This window comes from Sturnus vulgaris, chromosome 2 (assembly GCF_052056855.1).
Source record: "Sturnus vulgaris isolate bStuVul1 chromosome 2, bStuVul1.hap1, whole genome shotgun sequence".
NCBI classification, from domain to species: Eukaryota; Metazoa; Chordata; class Aves; order Passeriformes; family Sturnidae; genus Sturnus; species Sturnus vulgaris.
The window spans coordinates 118,474,899-118,494,062 of NC_142244.1; the positions used below are offsets into that span (position 1 = coordinate 118,474,899).

The 19,164-nt window shown below is 43.3% G+C and overlaps 1 protein-coding gene across 3 annotated transcripts in view; it reads left to right on the forward strand.

The window, feature by feature from the left end:
* ITSN1 (intersectin 1) overlaps window positions 1–19,164 on the forward strand; it is a 111,358-nt gene that overhangs the window by 50,170 nt on the left and 42,024 nt on the right. For all 3 annotated transcript variants that reach the window (XM_088160509.1, XM_088160510.1, XM_088160511.1), the window contains 7 exons: window positions 1,857–2,006; window positions 2,224–2,364; window positions 6,390–6,477; window positions 6,627–6,766; window positions 14,076–14,200; window positions 16,063–16,283; window positions 17,658–17,779. In XM_088160509.1, coding sequence (XP_088016635.1) covers window positions 1,857–2,006; window positions 2,224–2,364; window positions 6,390–6,477; window positions 6,627–6,766; window positions 14,076–14,200; window positions 16,063–16,283; window positions 17,658–17,779 — 987 coding nt within the window. The remainder of the gene's footprint in view (window positions 1–1,856; window positions 2,007–2,223; window positions 2,365–6,389; window positions 6,478–6,626; window positions 6,767–14,075; window positions 14,201–16,062; window positions 16,284–17,657; window positions 17,780–19,164) is intronic.

Below are 19,164 nucleotides of genomic sequence, written 5' to 3' on the forward strand. Positions count from 1 at the left end.
TTCCTATTGAAGGCAAACCAGTATATAACAAAAGGGATAGGAAACTTAATAGTTTCCTGTCTAATAAAACACAAAGGAGCTGAATTTTTCATTTGGATTTGGTTGTTTATTAAATTTTATCTAAAGTGCAGAGAGTTTTGCTACACTTTTAGCTACCAGCTCAAAGTGAGCAAACTGGAGCTGAATTTAGCTGGTTACAAGGTCTTAAAGCACAACAGTCCAATAAAGAGTTAAGATTTCTATTATTTCTGTTTTTTACTTAATAACCAAACCCCTGTGACCTGCAGTGCAGCCCTGACTATCTAACCAAAAATCATTAACTGGAAACGAGGACGAAGAAGGAGCAAGAAAAGGAAGATGGGGCAATGCTCAGGAACCTCCAGCTTGTCCCATCCCTGTGACTGTATTATAAAAACCCCAAATCCCAAACCCTTCCCCATGTGCAATCACACACTTCTATTGAACTCCACAGCCCTGATTTTAACTCCATCACTCAGATTTAAAAACCTTCTCCAAGGTCTCAAATCAAAAGCAGTGTTCTGCAGGGGGGCAGTGCCAGAAAGCTCAAAATTCCAGGTTTGTGGGATGCAACAAGGTAAATCCAGGTGTTGGAACCCTGGAAATGAAATGGTTTGGACTTTTCTGTGCTGGCAAGCACTGATCCCCAGTGAAAATACCATCTCTCAAACATTTAATCCCAACACTGGCAAAAAAAATAAATAAATCACACTCAGGGGAGCACAGGGAGGGGTTGTGCCCTGGCTTGGGAGGGATCCCAGGTGTGCACTGGGCACTCAAGTGTGTTGCTGCCAGGGTGGGGAGCAAAGTTTTAAAGCAGGAACTGAAATTTCTGAGGTGTTCAAGGCAAGGAAGGGACAATTTTTGCTTCATTTGTGCTGTGAAATGAATGGATGAGACATTGACATCTAGGACAACATGCTCTTGACCTCTCACTTCTTTAAAAATAATTATTATTATTACTGTTATTACTATATTTGATGTTAAAAGGTGTGTGAATGACTGAAGAAAAACTTGTGGCATTCTTGATTTTCCAGGGAGGAGTTTTTATTTCATAGAATGGTTTGGCTTGGAAGGGACCTTAAAGATCCTCCAGTCCCAAATCTCTGCCACAGGCAGGGATAACTTTCACCCAACCAGGTAAAACCTGGCCTTTAATTTATTAAGGGAAACTCACCCTGGTTAACCCCAAAATCTCCTTTTTGCTCCCATTGCCAAACCGTGCTAGGTTCAGCACAGAAACACTTGGCTGTTGTTTGCAAAGCTACAGAGGGTCTGATATTGGAGATTGGGAAAAGATTTGTATAATGTCCTGGAGATTTCTCCCAGTCCTAATATTAAACAACCTGTTACACCAGCAAACTGGACCTGGGAAAACAGGAAAACAAGAAAAAAAGAAAACAGGAGAGCAAGGGAAGAGGAGAGCAAGGGAACAGGAGAACAAGAAAATAGGAGAGCAAGAAAATAGGAGAACAAGAAAATAGGAGAGCAAGGAAATAGGAGAGCAAGAAAATAGGAGAACAAGGAAATAGGAGAGCAAGAAAGTAGGAGAGCAAGAAAGTAGGAGAGCAAGAAAGTAGGAGAGCAAGGGAACAGGAGAGCAAGGAAACAGGAGAACAAGAAAACAAACAGAACAAGGGAACAGGAGAACAAGGGAACAGGAGAACAAGAAAACAAACAGAACAAGGGAACAGGAGAACAGGGGGGGTTTCTGTGCAGTCCCCTGTGCTGTGCAGGGAATTCCTGCATTGCAGGCACTGAGCAGCCTCCTGTCCATAGCATGGTAGCAGAGCAGGAATACGGTGCTGGGATTGCAGATGTTTGTTTGTGAATGCCAGGCTGCCAAGAGGGAGCTGGAGAGGCAGAGGCAGCTGGAGTGGGAGCGGAACCGGCGGCAGGAGCTGCTCAACCAGAGGAACAAGGAGCAGGAGGACATCGTGGTGCTCAAGGCAAAGAAGAAAACGCTGGAATTCGAGCTGGAAGCTCTTGTGAGTGCTGGTGGTGCAGCTCAAACACACAGGAACAGCCTGGTGGTGACTCTGCCCTGGCTGTGCTTGTTTGCTGTTCGTTTCTGTTTTAAATATGGAGTAAAAGTTGGTTTTAGATCCAAATGTTTTGGTAAATGTTTGGACTTTGACTAAAAATATATATATATATATATATATATATATATATATAAAATAGATCTTTTTCTTTGTTTTAAAGAATGATAAAAGAAACCAGTTGGAGGGGAAGCTTCAGGATATCAGGTGTCGGCTGTCGACCCAAAGACAAGAAATTGAAAGTACAAACAAATCCAGAGAGCTCAGAATTGCAGAAATCACCCATTTGCAGCAGCAGCTACAGGTGAGAAAACCTTCTCTGATTTTATTCTTAGCCTCGAATTTTGACCTCCTCAAAACATCCATACCCTGAGCAATGAGCTGTGCTCACACTTAAAGGATCACTGTGCATAATTTGGCATTCCTGTAAATTCAGCTCCTTCAGAGCTCTCCTGGAAGTGCTTCCTACACTTGAGGGCATGTTTGGGGTCATCCCTTCATCCTGCTGGGCTCCTGCTTTGCCTGCACGTGTTTTTGGGGATGAGGAGAAGGAAATTAATTGTCCAGTGTATGTTTTAGTGTTTCTGTGCTGGAGGAAAGAACTGACTGCAGTGAAGTGGCTTGTTGGCGTTTTTTTAATTATGAAAAATAATGAACTTTCAAAAGGGAAGTGCCCAGTGAAACCAGGGAGTTGATCTAAGCCTGACATTTGCCTTTCTGAGTTGGAAATTAGAGTTGGAGCTGAGTAGGTGTCTGCCTTTGGTGAAAGAATATTCTTTATAGTTTGTAAGTATTTTTTAATGTAGTGTTTGATTTAGGAATTTTTCTCTTTATTAAATAGGGCTTGAAATTAATTCTTGGCTGGTCATGGGGGCTCACAATGTGTTTGTACCTCTACAAAGAATCTCACACTTGTGAGGCTGAGGTGTGAAACCTGGCTTAAAATTAATCCTGTTGTTCCATCCCAGCTTCCCTCCTGCTTTCCCTGGCATTTGTTCTCCTGGGTTTTGGGCTTTGAGGAGGTTTGGCAGCAATAGCTGTGGCTGTGTGGTGATGCCTCTCATTGGTCTCCACCACTGATATTTCCCTTAGTGTCACTTGAGGTGTTTTTATCCCAGTTGTGATCCCAGAAAATGTCACTACTTAGAAATTTTGTCTGGGGAGAACCTTAAAGCTGTTTCCTGAAAAAGAATATTATTATTTCAGATATCCTGTGAATTTTCCTATCTCATCTGTAGAGGACAGACTAAAGATGTAAATGAGTTTTATAAAAAGAGATTTTCATCCTCTAAACTCTCAAACAGGTTGAAAAGTCAATATTGTCATTATCTTTGTATCTTCACTGGAAACAGTTTAGTTTAACACATCTGACACTTCCTGTGGGAAGATGAGTTAGTTCAGAGCAATAATTATTCCTCATTAATTACTTCCAAGATGCAGTTTGATTCAACTTGTGGAAGAATTGGTGTCCCAGTTAATGCTGCTGATGGAGATGTGTGCCAGAGGGATCCCAGAGGGATCCTGCTCTCTCCAAACTCCTGGGCTGTGTTTGGGACACATTTGTGCTGCCTGGGGCTTGCTCAGCACCTGCAGGGATCATTTTTACCTCCTTTGGCTCCCAGGTGATTTAAAGAGATTTTTTTTTCCCTGGTCCAAGGGGCAGGAGCTGGGATTTGATTTTCCCTGCCATGTGGGACATTACTCAACTCTTGGCCACTTCTTGCTGCACGAGTTTGCAGAGTTTCTGATGCCATTAATTTCTGTGCAATCCATGTGGGGTGTTCTTGGCTGCAAGGTTATTCCATGGTTGTCTGTGCTCTCAGGAAACAGGACCTGCCCTTGCTGATCCCTTGGCATTCTCTGTCCTTACACACTCCCCAAAATATTTGGTGCATTGAGTAATCTGGGATGTTTGGAAGTGTCCTGGCCTTTACAAACAGAGCAGCTGATGTTGTGAGCACATTCCACCCTCTAATGCTGTCCTGTGGTGCTTTTTTGTACTTGGAGAAGGAGAATTTCTGTTTCATGTTGGTGCCCACTCTGCAGCACTCTCAGAATCACAGAGGGGTTGGGTTTGGAAGGGACCTTAAAGCTCACCCACCCCCTGCCATGGCAGGGAACCTCCCACCAGAGCAAGGGTATAAATTGTGTATAAATTGTGTATAAATTGTGTATATTGCTGTTCCCGTTTGTTCCAGGCAGATGAGAGTCCCAGGATGGCAGTCATGGAATATCCTGAGTGGGAATAAACCCCCAGGGATCACCCAGCCCTGCCCTACCCTGCCCAGCCCCCCCAGCAATCCCAGCCTGGGCATCCCTGGCAGCTCCTGGAGCTCTGTGCCCATTCCCTGGGGAGCCTGGGCAGTGCCCAGCACCCTCTGGGGGAAGAGCCTTGCCCTAAAATCCATCCTAAATCCCTCCTGGCCCAGCTCCAGCCTCTCCCTGGGTGCTGTCCCTGACCTCAGGCTGCTCCAGGCTGGACTGACCAAGTGACCTCGTGGGGCCCCTCCAGACCCTTCCCCATCCCCGTGTCCCCCCTTTGGACATTTTCCAGCAGCTCCTGATCTTTTCCTGAGACAGCCAGAGCAGATCCCAGCACTGGAGGTGGGGCTGCCCCAGTGAGGGGAGGATTTGGGGTCTCCAGCTTTTGGGATTCCCTGAGGGGCTGGCAGAGCTCTGCTGTGTCAGACCCTGCACAGTGAGGGACACCTGCAGCTCCTCATAATCCAGTCTGTAGTTAATCTGAATTTTGCAGCTTTGCTAATTGTGAATTCCTGAGGTCCTTGGCTGTGCTGTGTTGTCTCAGGGTGTTTTGTGGACCCCAGTTGTTGTTGTGTGATGCTCAGAGCTGAGCTGGGCTCTGCAGGGCCCCAGCAGGGTCTGGCAGGAGGAAGCTGGGGCAGCCCAAAGCCATGGCAGTGCTCTCAATCCTGGCTTCTTGGAACCAAAATGAAAACTTTTCATGCAACTGTGGGATCACAGAGTGACCTGTGTTGGGATGGATTTTAAATCCCCCCCAGGGCCACCCCTGCCATGGCAGGGACACCTCCCACTGTCCCAATGTCCAACCTGGCCTTGGGCACTGCCAGGGATCCAGGGGAGCCCACGACAGCCCTGGGGCTCACTGTGCTGTTCAGGGATCAGGGGACATTTATTCTTAGCATGAGTGATGTCGTTTGCAATCCTCCATGACAAATGGAAGCTGTCAGCTGCTTGATTCCCCAAAGGCCTGCAGAGCTCCAGAGAACTGCCCAGAGGAGTTGCAGGGTTTGTAGGAAGGAGGGGATGTTGATACTCAGCTGCTCTTTCACCTCGTGCTGCTGAAGCTGTTCTGACAACTTGAGCTGGGAGGTGCAGGCTTCAGAGAAGTGTGTGAGGTGAGACTTCATGCTCTGGAAAGTTGTACAGGAAATAATACATTTATAGGATCCTCCAAAGGGAGAGGATCTTCTGCAGGGACCCCTGTAAGTCAGCAGGTCACAAACTTCCCAGCACGTGCTGAGTGTGGGAGAGATCAGAATCCTCCTCCAAGAGCTCTGGGTGGAGACATTGAGGACTCAGGGATTGTCATCCCACAGGGTTTGTGTTTCATGGCTTTTGGCCAGAATATATTCCTTAGAAAGGAAAGTCTTTATTTTCTCTTCCTTTAAATATTTGTCTTTCTATTCCTGACTTAAGTTACTGATCATTAACACTGTTATTAATATTATTAATGAACTATTAGTGGAGGGTGCAGCTGGGGGGGGATCAGGATCTGCTCCCAGGAGAGGGAACGGCCTCAGGCTGGGCCAGGGCAGGCTCAGCTTGGACAGCAGCAGGAATTTCCCCATGGAAAGGGAGCTCAGGCCTTGGCAGGGGCTGCCCAGGGAGCTTTGGAGTGCCCATCCCTGCAGGTGGCACCTGGAGGTGGCACTCAGGGTGCCAAGGTGGCCATGGGGCACAGCTGGGACTGCAGGGGCTGGGAGGGCTTTGCCAGCCTCGGGGATTTGGGGATTCTGTGTTTCATTTATTAAAATCAGAATTAAACATTTAATAAGTGCTTATTAGAACATGTCCTTAAATTTGTCTCTGTGCCCTCAGTTTTGGGTAGTTCCAAGCCAAGTTCAATATTCAATGACAATCAGATCAATTTGATATTTCCACTCTTGTGGAGTGGCACAGAATGTCTGGGATCTGTGGGGTATCACACACACAGAGCAACACATACAATACAAAGAGGGAAATAATCAATAACACATCATTCACTGAGGAAAAAAAAACTAAAGCAGAAATGCAGAAATGTCGTGGCTGGAGTTACCCCTGGTTGTGCTCTTGTTTTCTTTGCTGCAGGAGTCCCAGCAGCTGCTGGGCAGGCTGATCCCAGAGAAGCAGCTGCTCAATGATCAGCTCAAGCAAGTGCAGCAGAACAGTTTGCACAGTGAGTACAGTGGGGAGAGCCTGGCCTGGGCCAGCACATCCCCTGCCTGCTCTGGCTGTGCTGCAAGGTGAAAATGGGGATAATGTTCTTTTCTAAACTGTTCCATGAATGAAAAAAAAAAAGTGATTTAACAATGTGTTCAAAACCAGGGGATTCCCTTCTCACCATCAAAAGAGCTTTGGAAGCCAAGGAACTGGCACGGCAGCAGCTCCGGGAGCAGTTGGATGAGGTGGAGAAAGAAACCAGATCTAAACTGCAGGAAATTGATATTTTCAATAATCAGCTGAAGGTAACACAGGACTCATTAAGCCTTTCTGAATGGGTAGTTAATTATTTTCTAACCTGATCATGGGGAAAAAAAAAAATGAACTGAAATGATTGAGAATGTCAGTTTGGGGAGCATTCTCAGATGTGTCTGTTGAGGATTTTATTTAATTTTAATTTATTTTTAAGAAAATGCTGCTCAGCTTTCAAACTCAAGGTTTGAAACAATTTAACCTGCAGAGTCTCTTCAGGAGGAAATTTGAGCCCTGATTCTGAATCTATGATGACAAAAATGAAATTATCAATTTCTGTTTTTGAATTATCAATTTCTGTGCTTTTGCATCCAAGAAGTGCAGGATGAGGTCAGCAAATGTGCTGGAATCAGGACTTCAAATGGAAATCTTGAATAAAAGAGACTTGATTTTCTACTGCCACCCAGAATTGTTATCTGCTGTCTGTGTGCTCCTGCTTGTCCCTGTGGTTTGTGGTTTCATGCTTTACTGTTTAGTCTTTGTTAAAACTGTGATTTTTTTTGTTGTATTTCTGCACCAGCAATGTCAGGGTTCTGCAGAGAGAAATTAGAAATCAGTCTGTAGTTGCAAACTTTTAATAGCATTCATTTTTTTCATAAAATATTCAAAAAATATAATATATTAAAAAAAACCCAAAATATTCCAAAAATAGAATGTATTTATGTGCTAATTCCACTGGGGTGGGTTCTCCTGGAAGCTGACCAAAAATGCTCAATTTCCTGCAAGGTGTCACAAATTGTGACAGAGACATTCATGGGGTTTTATGAAAGTTGATCAACTGGGATTAAATCAAAAATTTAGATGGGATTGAATTTAAGCAACAAATAGCTTGTTTAAATTGGAGTTATTAATAATGATAGGAAAAATTAAAAGTCAGGCCTTATTTTAAGGTTTATTTGAAGATGACTCTCCCAAGGAGACAAGGAGGATGGAAGGGGAGAAATTCTGCAGAGTCAGACACAGAACAAACAAAATGGGAACAATTTATATTTAATAGGAAATGGAATGGTCTAATCCTTGCTTAATTAATCCTTGAGGTTTAAACCTTGCTTCATTTTTCTTCATATGTGATTTTTGGATCTATCTTAGCATGTTGTGCTTCTTGGATGTTGTTTGTTTTAATGGAGTCCTTTAAAAGTGATAAATTGGACCAAAGGATATTAATTCTAAAATCAGTGCCTGTGTTTGGTTTGATCATAAATTACCTAAACATGAGTGGGAAAGGGGTGAACAGTCTTGGTATTGTGACAGCAGCAAAAAAAACAACCCCAAACCAACAAACCAATCACTCAAAATTCAATTAAAATTCTTTTAAATATTAAAGAATTGCATTTCACAGATAACAATGTGACAACAATTAAAAATGGAAGTTGCCCATTAAGCACAGATTTATCAGCATGTGCCAGGAATCCAGGAATGCCTTGACTAAAGGGAAATGATTTTGCAGGAAAATTGGTTTCAATCAATTGATGAGGAGCTGTGGAGACTCTTCTTTGGGAAAGGCAGAAATCTCCTCTGGCTTTGGGGACATTGTGGGACTCACCTGCCAGGAGGAGCAGATCAGGAGCTGCCTGTGGGGTTTCTGAGCTGTCAGTGGGATTTTCTGAGCAACATCCTAGCTGAGGCAAAGCTATGGGAATAGGAATAACAGTTTTTTACTAGGAAAATGAAAATAAAAATACAGTGATACAAAAAAGAAAAGCAGTGCCAGGGTGAGAATCCAGCTGTGTCCCTGTCACTCAGGGCTTGGTGCAGTCCCATCCTCCTGCAGTGCCAGATGTGGTTCTGCTGGAGCAGGGCTCCTGCACAAGGTGCAGTTTTCCTCCAAAGCTGCAGGGATGATGTGCAAGGCTCTGGTTTTCCTCTGGGATGCAGTGGGAAAAGGCTGCTCTGCTGTTCCAAATCTCCCCTTTGATCTGGGTAGGAAATGCTCGGCTCCTGCCCTGGCTGGAGCATCTCCCAATGGGATGATGGAATTTGATCAGCCCTGCCCTGGGACTGCATGGCCATGGACAGGAGAGATCTCCTGGAGGGAGGATGGGCTGTGGGCAAGAGAAAGAACCCTGCAACAGCTGGGTGAACAGCTGGAACATGAACAGCAGAGATCCCCACAGAGATCAGGATCACTGCCACAGCTGGGTGAACAGCTGGAACATGAACAGCAGAGATCCCCACAGAGATCAGGATCACTGCAACAGCTGGGTGAACAGCTGGAACATGAACAGCAGAGATCCCCACAGAGATCAGGATCACTGCCACAGCTGGGTGAACAGCTGGAACATGAACAGCAGAGATCCCCACAGAGATCAGGATCACTGCCACAGCTGGGTGAACAGCTGGGGACAGAATGCAGAATTTTGGCCCGTGCTGTGTTGCAGCCCCAGACACGTGGGTTTGCTGGGAGCTGTGTGCAGGGGCAGTTCTCCCCCCACAGGGAACACTCCTCTCTCTTAGCTGATCACTCCAAACCACTTCATTATGAATTTCCATAATTCTCACCTGCAATCACCTGAAAAATCAAAAATCTGTGACAACTTTTAGGAGCCACCAGTGGAAAAGTGACTGACATTGACAATAGGTAGAAATTGGTTTGTAAATAATACTGAATTAATAATTTCCCTAAATAGCAGAAGAACTTTTTGTTGAGGTCTCAGTTCCTGGGTGTGTCCTGTGGTGCCATCTGTGGTTTTCAGGCAGCTGGATAATGCTCACAGTGAAACTGGAAATATTTCAAATTGTGTCCCAACAATTCCACCACATCTGAGCTCAAATAATCATAAAGGTTTCTTGTAAATGAATAGGTCAAGATGCCTTTTAAATATGTATTTTTATCAAACAAATAAATTACAAATTCTTTAATCAAGGTCATTTAGTTTACCAGGCAACTTTTCCAAACCACAGCAGTTTACAGGATACTCTGGATTTGTCTCCATGTTTTTATGTTCTGTCATAAGTGAATACTTTATACAAATGTTAAATTACATCATTTTTGCTGTGTGTCTGAATATCATAGGAGTGATTAGGGAGATAAATAAGATTTTTTTTTTTCTGCTGAATCTTTTTACCATTTCTCCAAAACAACTGATTTCAGTTCCTTCTGATGAGTCCTTTGGACTTGGAAATACAGAATAGAATTTGGTGCATTTCCACCAACAGCTTTCAGGCTTACAAAATGTAATTTATATTTGAAATCAGATCACTTGAATTGTAGTATTGGATGTCTGGGTAGAAGCACTTGGTGCTTGTTTGGTGCTCAAGTATCCTTTCAAATGTGATTTTATGACATAAAATAATCTTGTGGATTTGGCCATGAAGTGAGTGAGACAAGGTTGAAAGTTTGGTCACTTCTTTGTGTCTCAGGGTTGAAGGAGTGAAACTTCTGTTCTCTTTAAACATCTCAGCCTAGAGATCTAATAATTCCTATTGATACAGGAATTAATGAAATGGAACTGGTCACTTGTTTATTTTGGGATCATGGGATGGTTTGGGTTGGAGGGACCTTAGAGATGATTTTATTCCAGCCCTGCCATGGCAGGGACACCTCCCACTGTCCTTTAAATATTTGTCCAGCCTGGCCTTGGGCACTGCCAGGGATCCAGGGGCAGCCCCAGCTGCTCTGGGCACCCTGTGCCAGCCCTGCCCACCCCCAGGATGAAGAATTCCTTCCCAAAATCCCTGGATCCAAACTCCAGGCTTAAAGCTCCATGTGACTCCAGTCTCCAAGCACCAAATGCCCATTTCCTATAACATGGAAGAATCCACAATTCCTTGCTGCTCTTCCTGCCCAAGGAATGAGTTGATGTTTCTGAAATAGTTTTGCTGAGAAATTTTATTTTTTTTTTTTTTGCCAGGCAAAAGCAGTGAGCCCCAGTGGGCTGGAGGTGTGCCAGTGCTGTGTGTGTGTGTGTGTCCTGTGGCTCTCAGTGCCTGTGTCTCAGTGCCAGTTATGTGCTTCATTTTCCCTCAGCAGATGAGTGTGCAGTGTCTCACTGAGTCACTGTTTGCAAAACAAAACCAGAGAGGAGAGCTGAGCATTTGATTTTTGATCTAATCCTTATTCCCTGCATGAGGAGTGTGCCTGGAATTGCAACTTGGGCACAGCTCTAGTGAGTTATTCTTGTCTTTTGCTTTTCTGGAACTTGTAGAGTTCCAGAGTAAATTCCTTCTTCTGCTTCTAGAGTAAATTGCCTGTTTTGGTCATAATTTTGGTCATAATTTGGTCATAATTTTCAGATTTTTTTTTAAAAAGCAAATACTTGGATGGGAAGTATCCCTACACATCATTGTAATCTGTGGTTCCAGGTAGGAGAGAGGTGGCAGCTTCCTCCCTTTGCCCAAAATCCCCCAGGATGGGCTGGGGAGAGGAATTGTCTGCCCAGGCCAGAGCTGGGGAAAGGGGAATGGGGAAAGGGGAGAGGGGAAAGGAGAAAGGGGAAAGGGGAATGGGGAAAGGGGAGAGAGGAAAGGGGAAAGGGGAGAGGGGAATGGGGAAAAGGGGAATGGGGAAAAGGGGAATGGGGAAAAGGGGAAAGGGGAAAGGGGAATGGGGAAAGGGGAATGGGGAAAGGGGAATGGGGAAAGGAGAGAGGGGAGAGGGGAAAGGGGAATGGAGAAAGGGGAAAGGGGAATGGGGAAAGGAGAGAGGGGAGAGGGGAAAGGGGAATGGGGAAAGGGGAAAGGGGAATGGGGAAAGGGGAAAGGGAAAAGGGGAATGGGGAATGGGGAATGGGGAAAGGGGAAAGGGGAATGGGGAAAGGGGAAAGGGGAGAGGGGAATGGGGAATGGGGAAAGGGGAATGGGGAAAGGGGAAAGGGGAAAGGGTTACTCTGGAGAAGCTCCAGGGAGCACAGAACTGCAGGGTCCTTCCCTCTGGGGTCACATGCTCTGCTTGTCCCAAGGGGAGAAGTTCAGATGGAAACCTTGGATTGTGATCCCTGAATATCCCAATCCTGGTGTCTTTCTGTCAAAAAGGAACAATCTGGGCTAAAACAACTCCAATTCTACCATGAAGGGTTTTGTAGCAAATATTGTAAATAGTGAATATTGTATATAAGTGAGTATTTTGTATGTAGTGAATATTGCTGTGCTCTATGAAATTCTGTAATTCCCATCTACCATGATGAATGTGGCTGCTGTAACATCTCAAATCCTTGGTGATCTGTTTGGATTTAAATACCAGGGTAACAGTTTCTACTTTTAAGGCAAGGCATTCCTTGTCCTGCACCCCAGGAAGGAGCAAAGCCTTGGGGTGTTGAAGGTAACTTGTAAAATTTGTAATTAGTGGCTTGTCCTCATTTTTTTCTGTCTTCACTCAGAGTCAGGATTAAAAACACAAACAAATTTTATTGTGTTTGAGCATAATTGTATATTAAATCTTATCTAAAGTACAGAGTTCTGCAGCACTTCTGGCTACCAGCTAAAACCAAACAAAATAGAAGTGAATCAAGCTAGTTACAAAGTCTTTTAAAATTAAACAATCCAATTTAAAAATAACACCTATATTATTTATACTTTTAACCCAATTACTAAACTCCCAATAACTAAACTCACAGTACAATACTGACTATCCAACCAAAAATTATTACTTAAAATCATGAAAAAAAACCCCCAAAAACAAAAGGAAACAACAGCCAAAATCCTCCATCTTATCTCATCCCTATTACTGTATTCTAAAAACCCCAAATCCCAAACCCTTCCCCATGTGCAATCACACACTTCTATTGAACTCCACAGCCCTGATTTTAACTCCATCACTCCAATTTAAAAACCTTCTCCAAGTCCTCAAATCAAAACCAGTATTCTCCTAAGAGTCAATATCAAAAAAAAAACCACAAAAAATATTTCTGAATTTCAGCGTTGTGTCTTTGGGATTGCAGCACAGGATGGGAGCAGGGCTGGAAATGCTTTGGTTGTTGAAATGTCAGAATTTCTTCAGCTGTTTTTGGGGGAGATGCTGCCTCTTCCTCCCCTCTTTGTTTCCTCCTGGCTGTCCCAAAAGTGATGTACATGGGATTTTTTTTCATCTCTAAAAATGCTCCATCCAGTGCCAGACTATAAACTAGGTTTGGGGTTTTTTTAACACAGAAAAACAGAAAAATCCTTTTACAGAGCACTGACCCAGCACATCAGCTTGGCTGGGAGGGAATAGTGTTAAAATGTCTGTGCAAAATAGAAATTTTTATTTAAATGTCTCTTAAATTCCAATTTCCCTGAGAACTGATTCTCTCTTTAATGATGCTGAGCTCAGTTTTCATTTAAAACTGAATTTAAAAATGAAGAGCATTAATGAAATAAAACTGAGACCTGGGTCACAAGGATCAGATTCCCTTTTGGAACTTTCATCCCTGTATCCTGTGGGTTTGAATCACTTCAATTTATTTATTTTTGTCTCTTATGCAATTTTCTCATTTGGGTCAGTGCATGAGGAATTTTACATGAAAACTTCCTGTGCTTTGTAAATTGTGAATTTCTGAAAAACCATCCAAGTGCTTCCAAGGTTAACTGTTTCAATTTCACCTGTACCATATTTTCATTAAAAAATACCAATTTTTGAAGTGAATTATTTTCAGTGAAAAAATCCTCAGTGGTTATTGGTAAATTTTCCCTTTTTCTACTGTAATGCTGAGGAGTCCAGATGAAAAATTCCAGGTTATGCAACGAAATTCCAGACAAAAGTTGGATTTGTGTTAATAGGTGTTAATGCAGAAAACAAATCTTGAGGAAAATATTACAGTACTATTATTATTATTATTAATATTCTAATTTTTATAGGATATTGAAGAAAAACTGACTTACATATGAATGAACACTCTCTGTCCCATGGTTCATCCCAAAGACATTCCTTAAGGATTTCAGTCTCCTGTCTAAACCAGCCCTGAATGTTCTTTAGTCAATCAGCACTAATTAGCAAGTGAAGGTTATTAAGAGTTGCTGGTATGAGAGCTCAGAGGGCAGATTTGTGTATGGAATTTAATAATTCATTTAATAAATGAATTCCATAAACCAAATTAAACAGAAGTGACTGTTCAGATATTAAGCTTTGTCCATTTTTCAGATTCCCATTTAAAGGTTTTCTGCTTTCCTAATTCTTTAATAGATAAAAATAGGAGAACAGTAGGTGGCTCACAGACCCTGGCAATGAACCTGAAACATCTGCATTTGGCAGGAGTGTGAGTTTGAGACATCCCCAAGCACTGGCAGGTGTTGTCCCCTCACAGGGAGCTCTTTGGAGCCAGTTCTGATTCCCAGAGTGGATGTTTACATCTCTTTGCCTTTTTTTTTTTTTTTTTTTTTTTAATCCAGGAGCTGAGAGAAATCCATAACAAACAGCAGCTCCAGAAGCAGAAGAGTTTGGAAGCTGAGAAGTTGAAACAGAAGGAACAGGAAAGGAAAACAGTGGAGCTGGAAAAGCAAAAAGAAGCTCAGAGGTAATAAATTGCTTTAATGGAGCCCCAAATATCCCATGGCATGTGCTGGGGAATATTCCTGTGTGCCCAAACCTTGCAGGGCTGCACTTGAGCTTTGTGTCCTCCAGTGCCACCCTAATGCCTGGGAAGTGGCTTGGTTGGACAGCAGCAGGAATTTCCCCATGGAAAAGGTGGGAAAAGCTGCCCAGGGAGCTTTGGGGTCCCCATCCCTGGAGGTGGCACCTGGAGGTGGCACTCAGGGTGCCAAGGTGGCCATGGGGCACAGCTGGGGCACAGCTGGGCTGGCAGGGCTTTGCCAGCCTCGGGGATTTGGAGATTCCATGAATTAGTTTTTTTCCTCACACTGCTTTTAATCAGGAATTCACATTTCTGATCAAATTTCCAGGAATTCACGTTGTCCTTGGGCAGAGTTTGTTGTTGGTAGCACACCAAGTGTGTGAGGAGCTGCTGCTTTCAGGCCTTTGTCTCTAATTCTGAAGGATTTCCAGGGCTGGAATAAACCATGGAACACACTGGGCATCCTTCAGAGTTATCTGTTTCCAGCAGAGAATATTTATTCATTTCTTGATGTCTTGTCCTCTGGTAGAGGGGAAGGATTTGTTAATTCTGGAGGTTGGGAACAGGAAATATTCCCAGTAATTCTCTGGAGTGTTTTATAAACCTTACAAATCCTTCTCCTCTTTTCCCCTCAACATGAGGGTAAGGATGGCCACAGGTTCTGATTCCTGCTTTTCTCTTTCTGATTTGGCTGTTTGGACTCTTACCTTGGGTTGGATCTTTAAGGTTCCTTCCAACCCAAACCATTCCATGAGTTTGTGATTTCTGGGAATCATCCCCAGTGCAAGGAGATGCTGGGGAGTGGTTGATAACTCACCAAAATAAAGTTAGGGCATGGAAAAGTAAAGATCATGTGTTGATACAAGAACAATTTCCTAGAAACTGCAATGAGGTGCAAAAAACAAACAGTAACAACAACAATATTAATAACAAATAGTAAAATAAACTGAATTATTCACTGAAAAACTCCCTGATAATAGAGAATATGAGATGTGTCCCTCTGCTACATTTTCTTGAAGAAATGCCTTCTCCCTGCAAGAGAGAATCCTTTCCTCCTGCCCCAGCAATAAGGTGAGGTGGATCTCAGCCATGCCCCTCCTGGCTGCTGCAGAAATGAACCCTGTCTTGTTTGGAGCCAGGACAGAAGAAAATTATTTTCTCAGATGTGCTGTTTCTAAAGATTTTATAAGGACAAATTACCATTAAAGACCAGAAAAATATCTGGCTTTAGGAGGGTTGTGTTTTGCTGGGAGATTTCCATAAGTTCTGTGCACTGAATTTGTTCTGTAGCTAAATATCCAATCCACTTTGTGCCATCAGGCTAGGCAAAGTTCATCAGCAATTAATTGATGTGAACAATTCTATAGAAAATTTAAAAAAATGCTGCAGATTGTAATGATTTATAACAAATTAGGATTAGCATCTTCCTACCTGTTTTGGTGGCAATGATAAAAGTGTGCCAAACACATTTTTTGTTTGGCTAGGACAGCTAGAATGAAGTAAAAATATCTCTTATGAAAGGCATGAAAGCTCAATAAAATCCTCTGTTAAATGAGCTGTACATCACACAGGGACAGGAAATCTCTCCCTCCCCTCTTACTTTCCTCTTCCCATCCCCCTGCCAGGTATAAACATTTGGCCTCAAATTAAATCCTTGGATTGATATCTATTAATTGGATTTATATCTGTTAATCCTTGGATTAGCTCAGTATGTTTGGCAAGATTGAACACTTGGTAAGTGGAGATGACCCCAAACTTTTGGTGGCTTTGGTTTGGAGTGGCTCTGACCCCTCAATGTCCCCCAGGAGGGTCCAGGACAAAGCACGGCTGGAACGGGCACAGCCAGAGGAGGAACCACAGTGGCAAAAAAAACCCCAGGAAGATGACAAGCAAAAAAGGGAAGAGTTACCCAAGAAGAAGGAAAGTGAGGATAAGGGGAAGCAGGAGATGCAGGAGAAGCTGAACAAACTCTTCCAGCCCCACCAGGAGCCCAGCAAGCCTGGCCAGGCTCCATGGTCCAATGCAGGTAGGGTCCAGGAGCAGGGACTGCTCTGGGACAGCCCAGCTCTCCTTCCTTTCCCCATTTTACACAGAACAAAGTGCTCTTCAGGGCTGGGATGTGAGTCTTGTTAAAGTAAATAATGCATGGATTGTTGTGATTTATGTGTATTTAAAGTAAAAAAATGCACGGAGCTCCAGAGTGCAGAAATGGTTCTGTGAGACATCACTGTTCCTGCCAGGGTGTTCAACAGAGGGGAAGCACAGCCCTGAGACTGCAGGGGAGGGGAATCTCAGCTGGGAGGGAAAATCTGAGCTGGGAGGGGAAAATCTGAACTGGAAGGAGGAATCTCAGCTGAAGGAATCTGAGCTGGAAGGGGAAATCTCAGCTGGAAGGAGGAATCTGAGCTGGAAGGGGAATTTCAGCTGAAGGAATCTCAGCTGGAAGGGGAATCTGAGCTGGAAGGGAAGTCTCAACTAGAAGGGAAAATCTGAGCTGAAGGGGGAATAGCTGGAAGGAGGAATCTGAGCTGGAAGGGGAATCTCAGCTGGAAGAGGAATCTCAGTTGGAAAGGGAATCTCAGCTGGAAGGGGAATCTCATCTGGAGGGAAAATCTGAGCTGAAGGGGAATCTGAGCTGAAGGGAAATCTCAGCTGGAGGGAAATCTGAGCTGAAGGAATCTCAGCTGAAGGGGCTGCATACATACAAGATGTCAAAATTTCCATGTTTTTATTTTGGTGTGGGAGACACGCTTTGGGATTTTTCAGAGCAGGAACAATATGTTGTTTAGTCACCCTTTTCCTTTCCTGCCTTCTTTTGTTCATTGGACAAACGACCTGAAATCCAAGATTTAATCCCCCTTTTTCTGCTCTCACAGTCACTTTGTGCTGAGAGCTTTTTCCATGCATTGTATCCTGATTTTTGCCTGTACTGGGAATTCTGCTTCCCTCTTAAGTGGCTTGGATACACATGAGAACTGTTTGGGAATGTAAAACTGGTTTAAATATTTGTCCAAAGGATTCCATCACTTTTATGACTAAATCCTGCCCAGAGGGGCTGTGGACTCCCAGTTCCTGAAGTGTCCCAGGCCAGGTTGGACACTGGGACAGTGGGAGGTGTCCCTGCCCTGGCACTGGGTGGGATTTAAGGTCCCTCCCAACCCAGGCCATTCTGTGTTTCTATGATTTTTCCCTGCTGTTTAGAGGAGAAAAGAATTTTAAAAATGATACTTAAATAATCAATTTTTATATTTCCTTTGTGTAAAAAGGGGATAAGGTCCTTCTGCAGACCCTGCCAGGTTTGGTGATTCCTGTCTCCACTTCCACCTCATTTTCCCATGTTTAAAAATCAGCTGGTTTGATTTCTTCTCTCTGTATCTGTGTGTTTGTTTCCTTTGCTCAGAGAAAGCTCCTCTAACCATTTCTGCTCAGGAGGATGTAAAAATAGTGTATTACAGAGCTCTGTATCCTTTTGAATCCAGAAGCCACGACGAGATCACCATCCAGCCTGGAGACATTGTCATGGTAAGCAGGGATTGGCATTTTCCTTGGCAAATCCTTCAGCTTCTGCCATGGCTGATTCCAGTTGTGTTTGGCAAGGAAGGAAACTTCAAATCCCAAAAAAATGTGGTTGCAAGTGTGTTGATAGAAAATAATTTGCAGTTTTTCAGGGATGGGGTCAGTGTGTTGTGTCAAATTCTGAAGTGAGGTTTGATTTTGTGTCTCTAAATTATAATTCCCTGGTTAATGGCTGCAGGGATTAAGTGGGTATTAATACTAATTAATCATCAGTATGTTCTTAATATGCAGAATGAAAATTCCTGGGGGAATTCTTAAATATTTTTCATTGGGAGAAGTGTATATTCCCAGCAATGTTCTACCCAACAGAATTGATTTTAAGAGCTTTTACATTTTAGCTCAGTTTAGTAACAGTGGATTTTGGAAAAATACACTTTATAGACTCCCCTAAATTATAATTATTATTATTTTTTAAAAAAACAATTCTGGGAAATTGAACCTTTTGGAGTTGGTTGGGCTGTTTATTTATTAGGTGTTTGTGACTTTGGAACGGGCTTCTGGAAATTCCAAAGTGAATCCTGGCTCAGTGTCACTGTTGGAACTCTGAGTGAGGATACAAAAGGTTGTAAAGCTGCAGCAGGAAATGCTGAAATGTTGGAGAGGAGACTCTGGAGGCTGCTGGGAAATGCTTGTTTTCCTGGGAAATAGGGTTTACAGGTCATTCTGTGGGCAAGGCTGATCACTCTTAGGCAGACTTGCTGGAAAAATCACAATTTTTCTCAAAAGTCTTGATTTTAAGAAGCATTTAACACATTTTTAAATAGAGATTTGCAGTGAAAATAACATTTTTCCTCAAAAAATCTGTGCTTCTAGGCAGTTCTGCACATATTTATCCCTGTTATTGCAGGGAAAAGAACATTTTTCCTCAAATGTGTGATTCTGAGGAGGGCTGAAATAATTTTTAAAGAGAGATTTGCAAGGAAATAAAAACTTTCCCCTAAAATATGTGATTCTAAAGAGCACTACACATGTTTTCAATAAAGACTTTGAGACCATCTAAGTTCTCTGTTGCTTTTTGGACTCGATTTTAACCCTCTCAGCCCCAGCAGGGACACTCCTCTCTGTTACTTTTATTTAAATTGTTTTGCCCATAATCAAAGCAGGGTCCTGGGGGCTGTGCTGGCCTGCAGGAAGGGTTTGAGGGGCTGCTGTGGTCAGTGCTGTAACCCTGCCTTGCTTTGCATCCCTGCTTGCCCTGGAGGTGAAAAGGGTAAGTGCAGCCAGGGAAGCTCCATCCCATCCCCAGAATTGGTTCCCTGGCTTTTGAACCCACCAGGGCTCGAATTAACAAACCCCAGCTCGTTATCAAAAGTAATTCCCACACCCTGGAG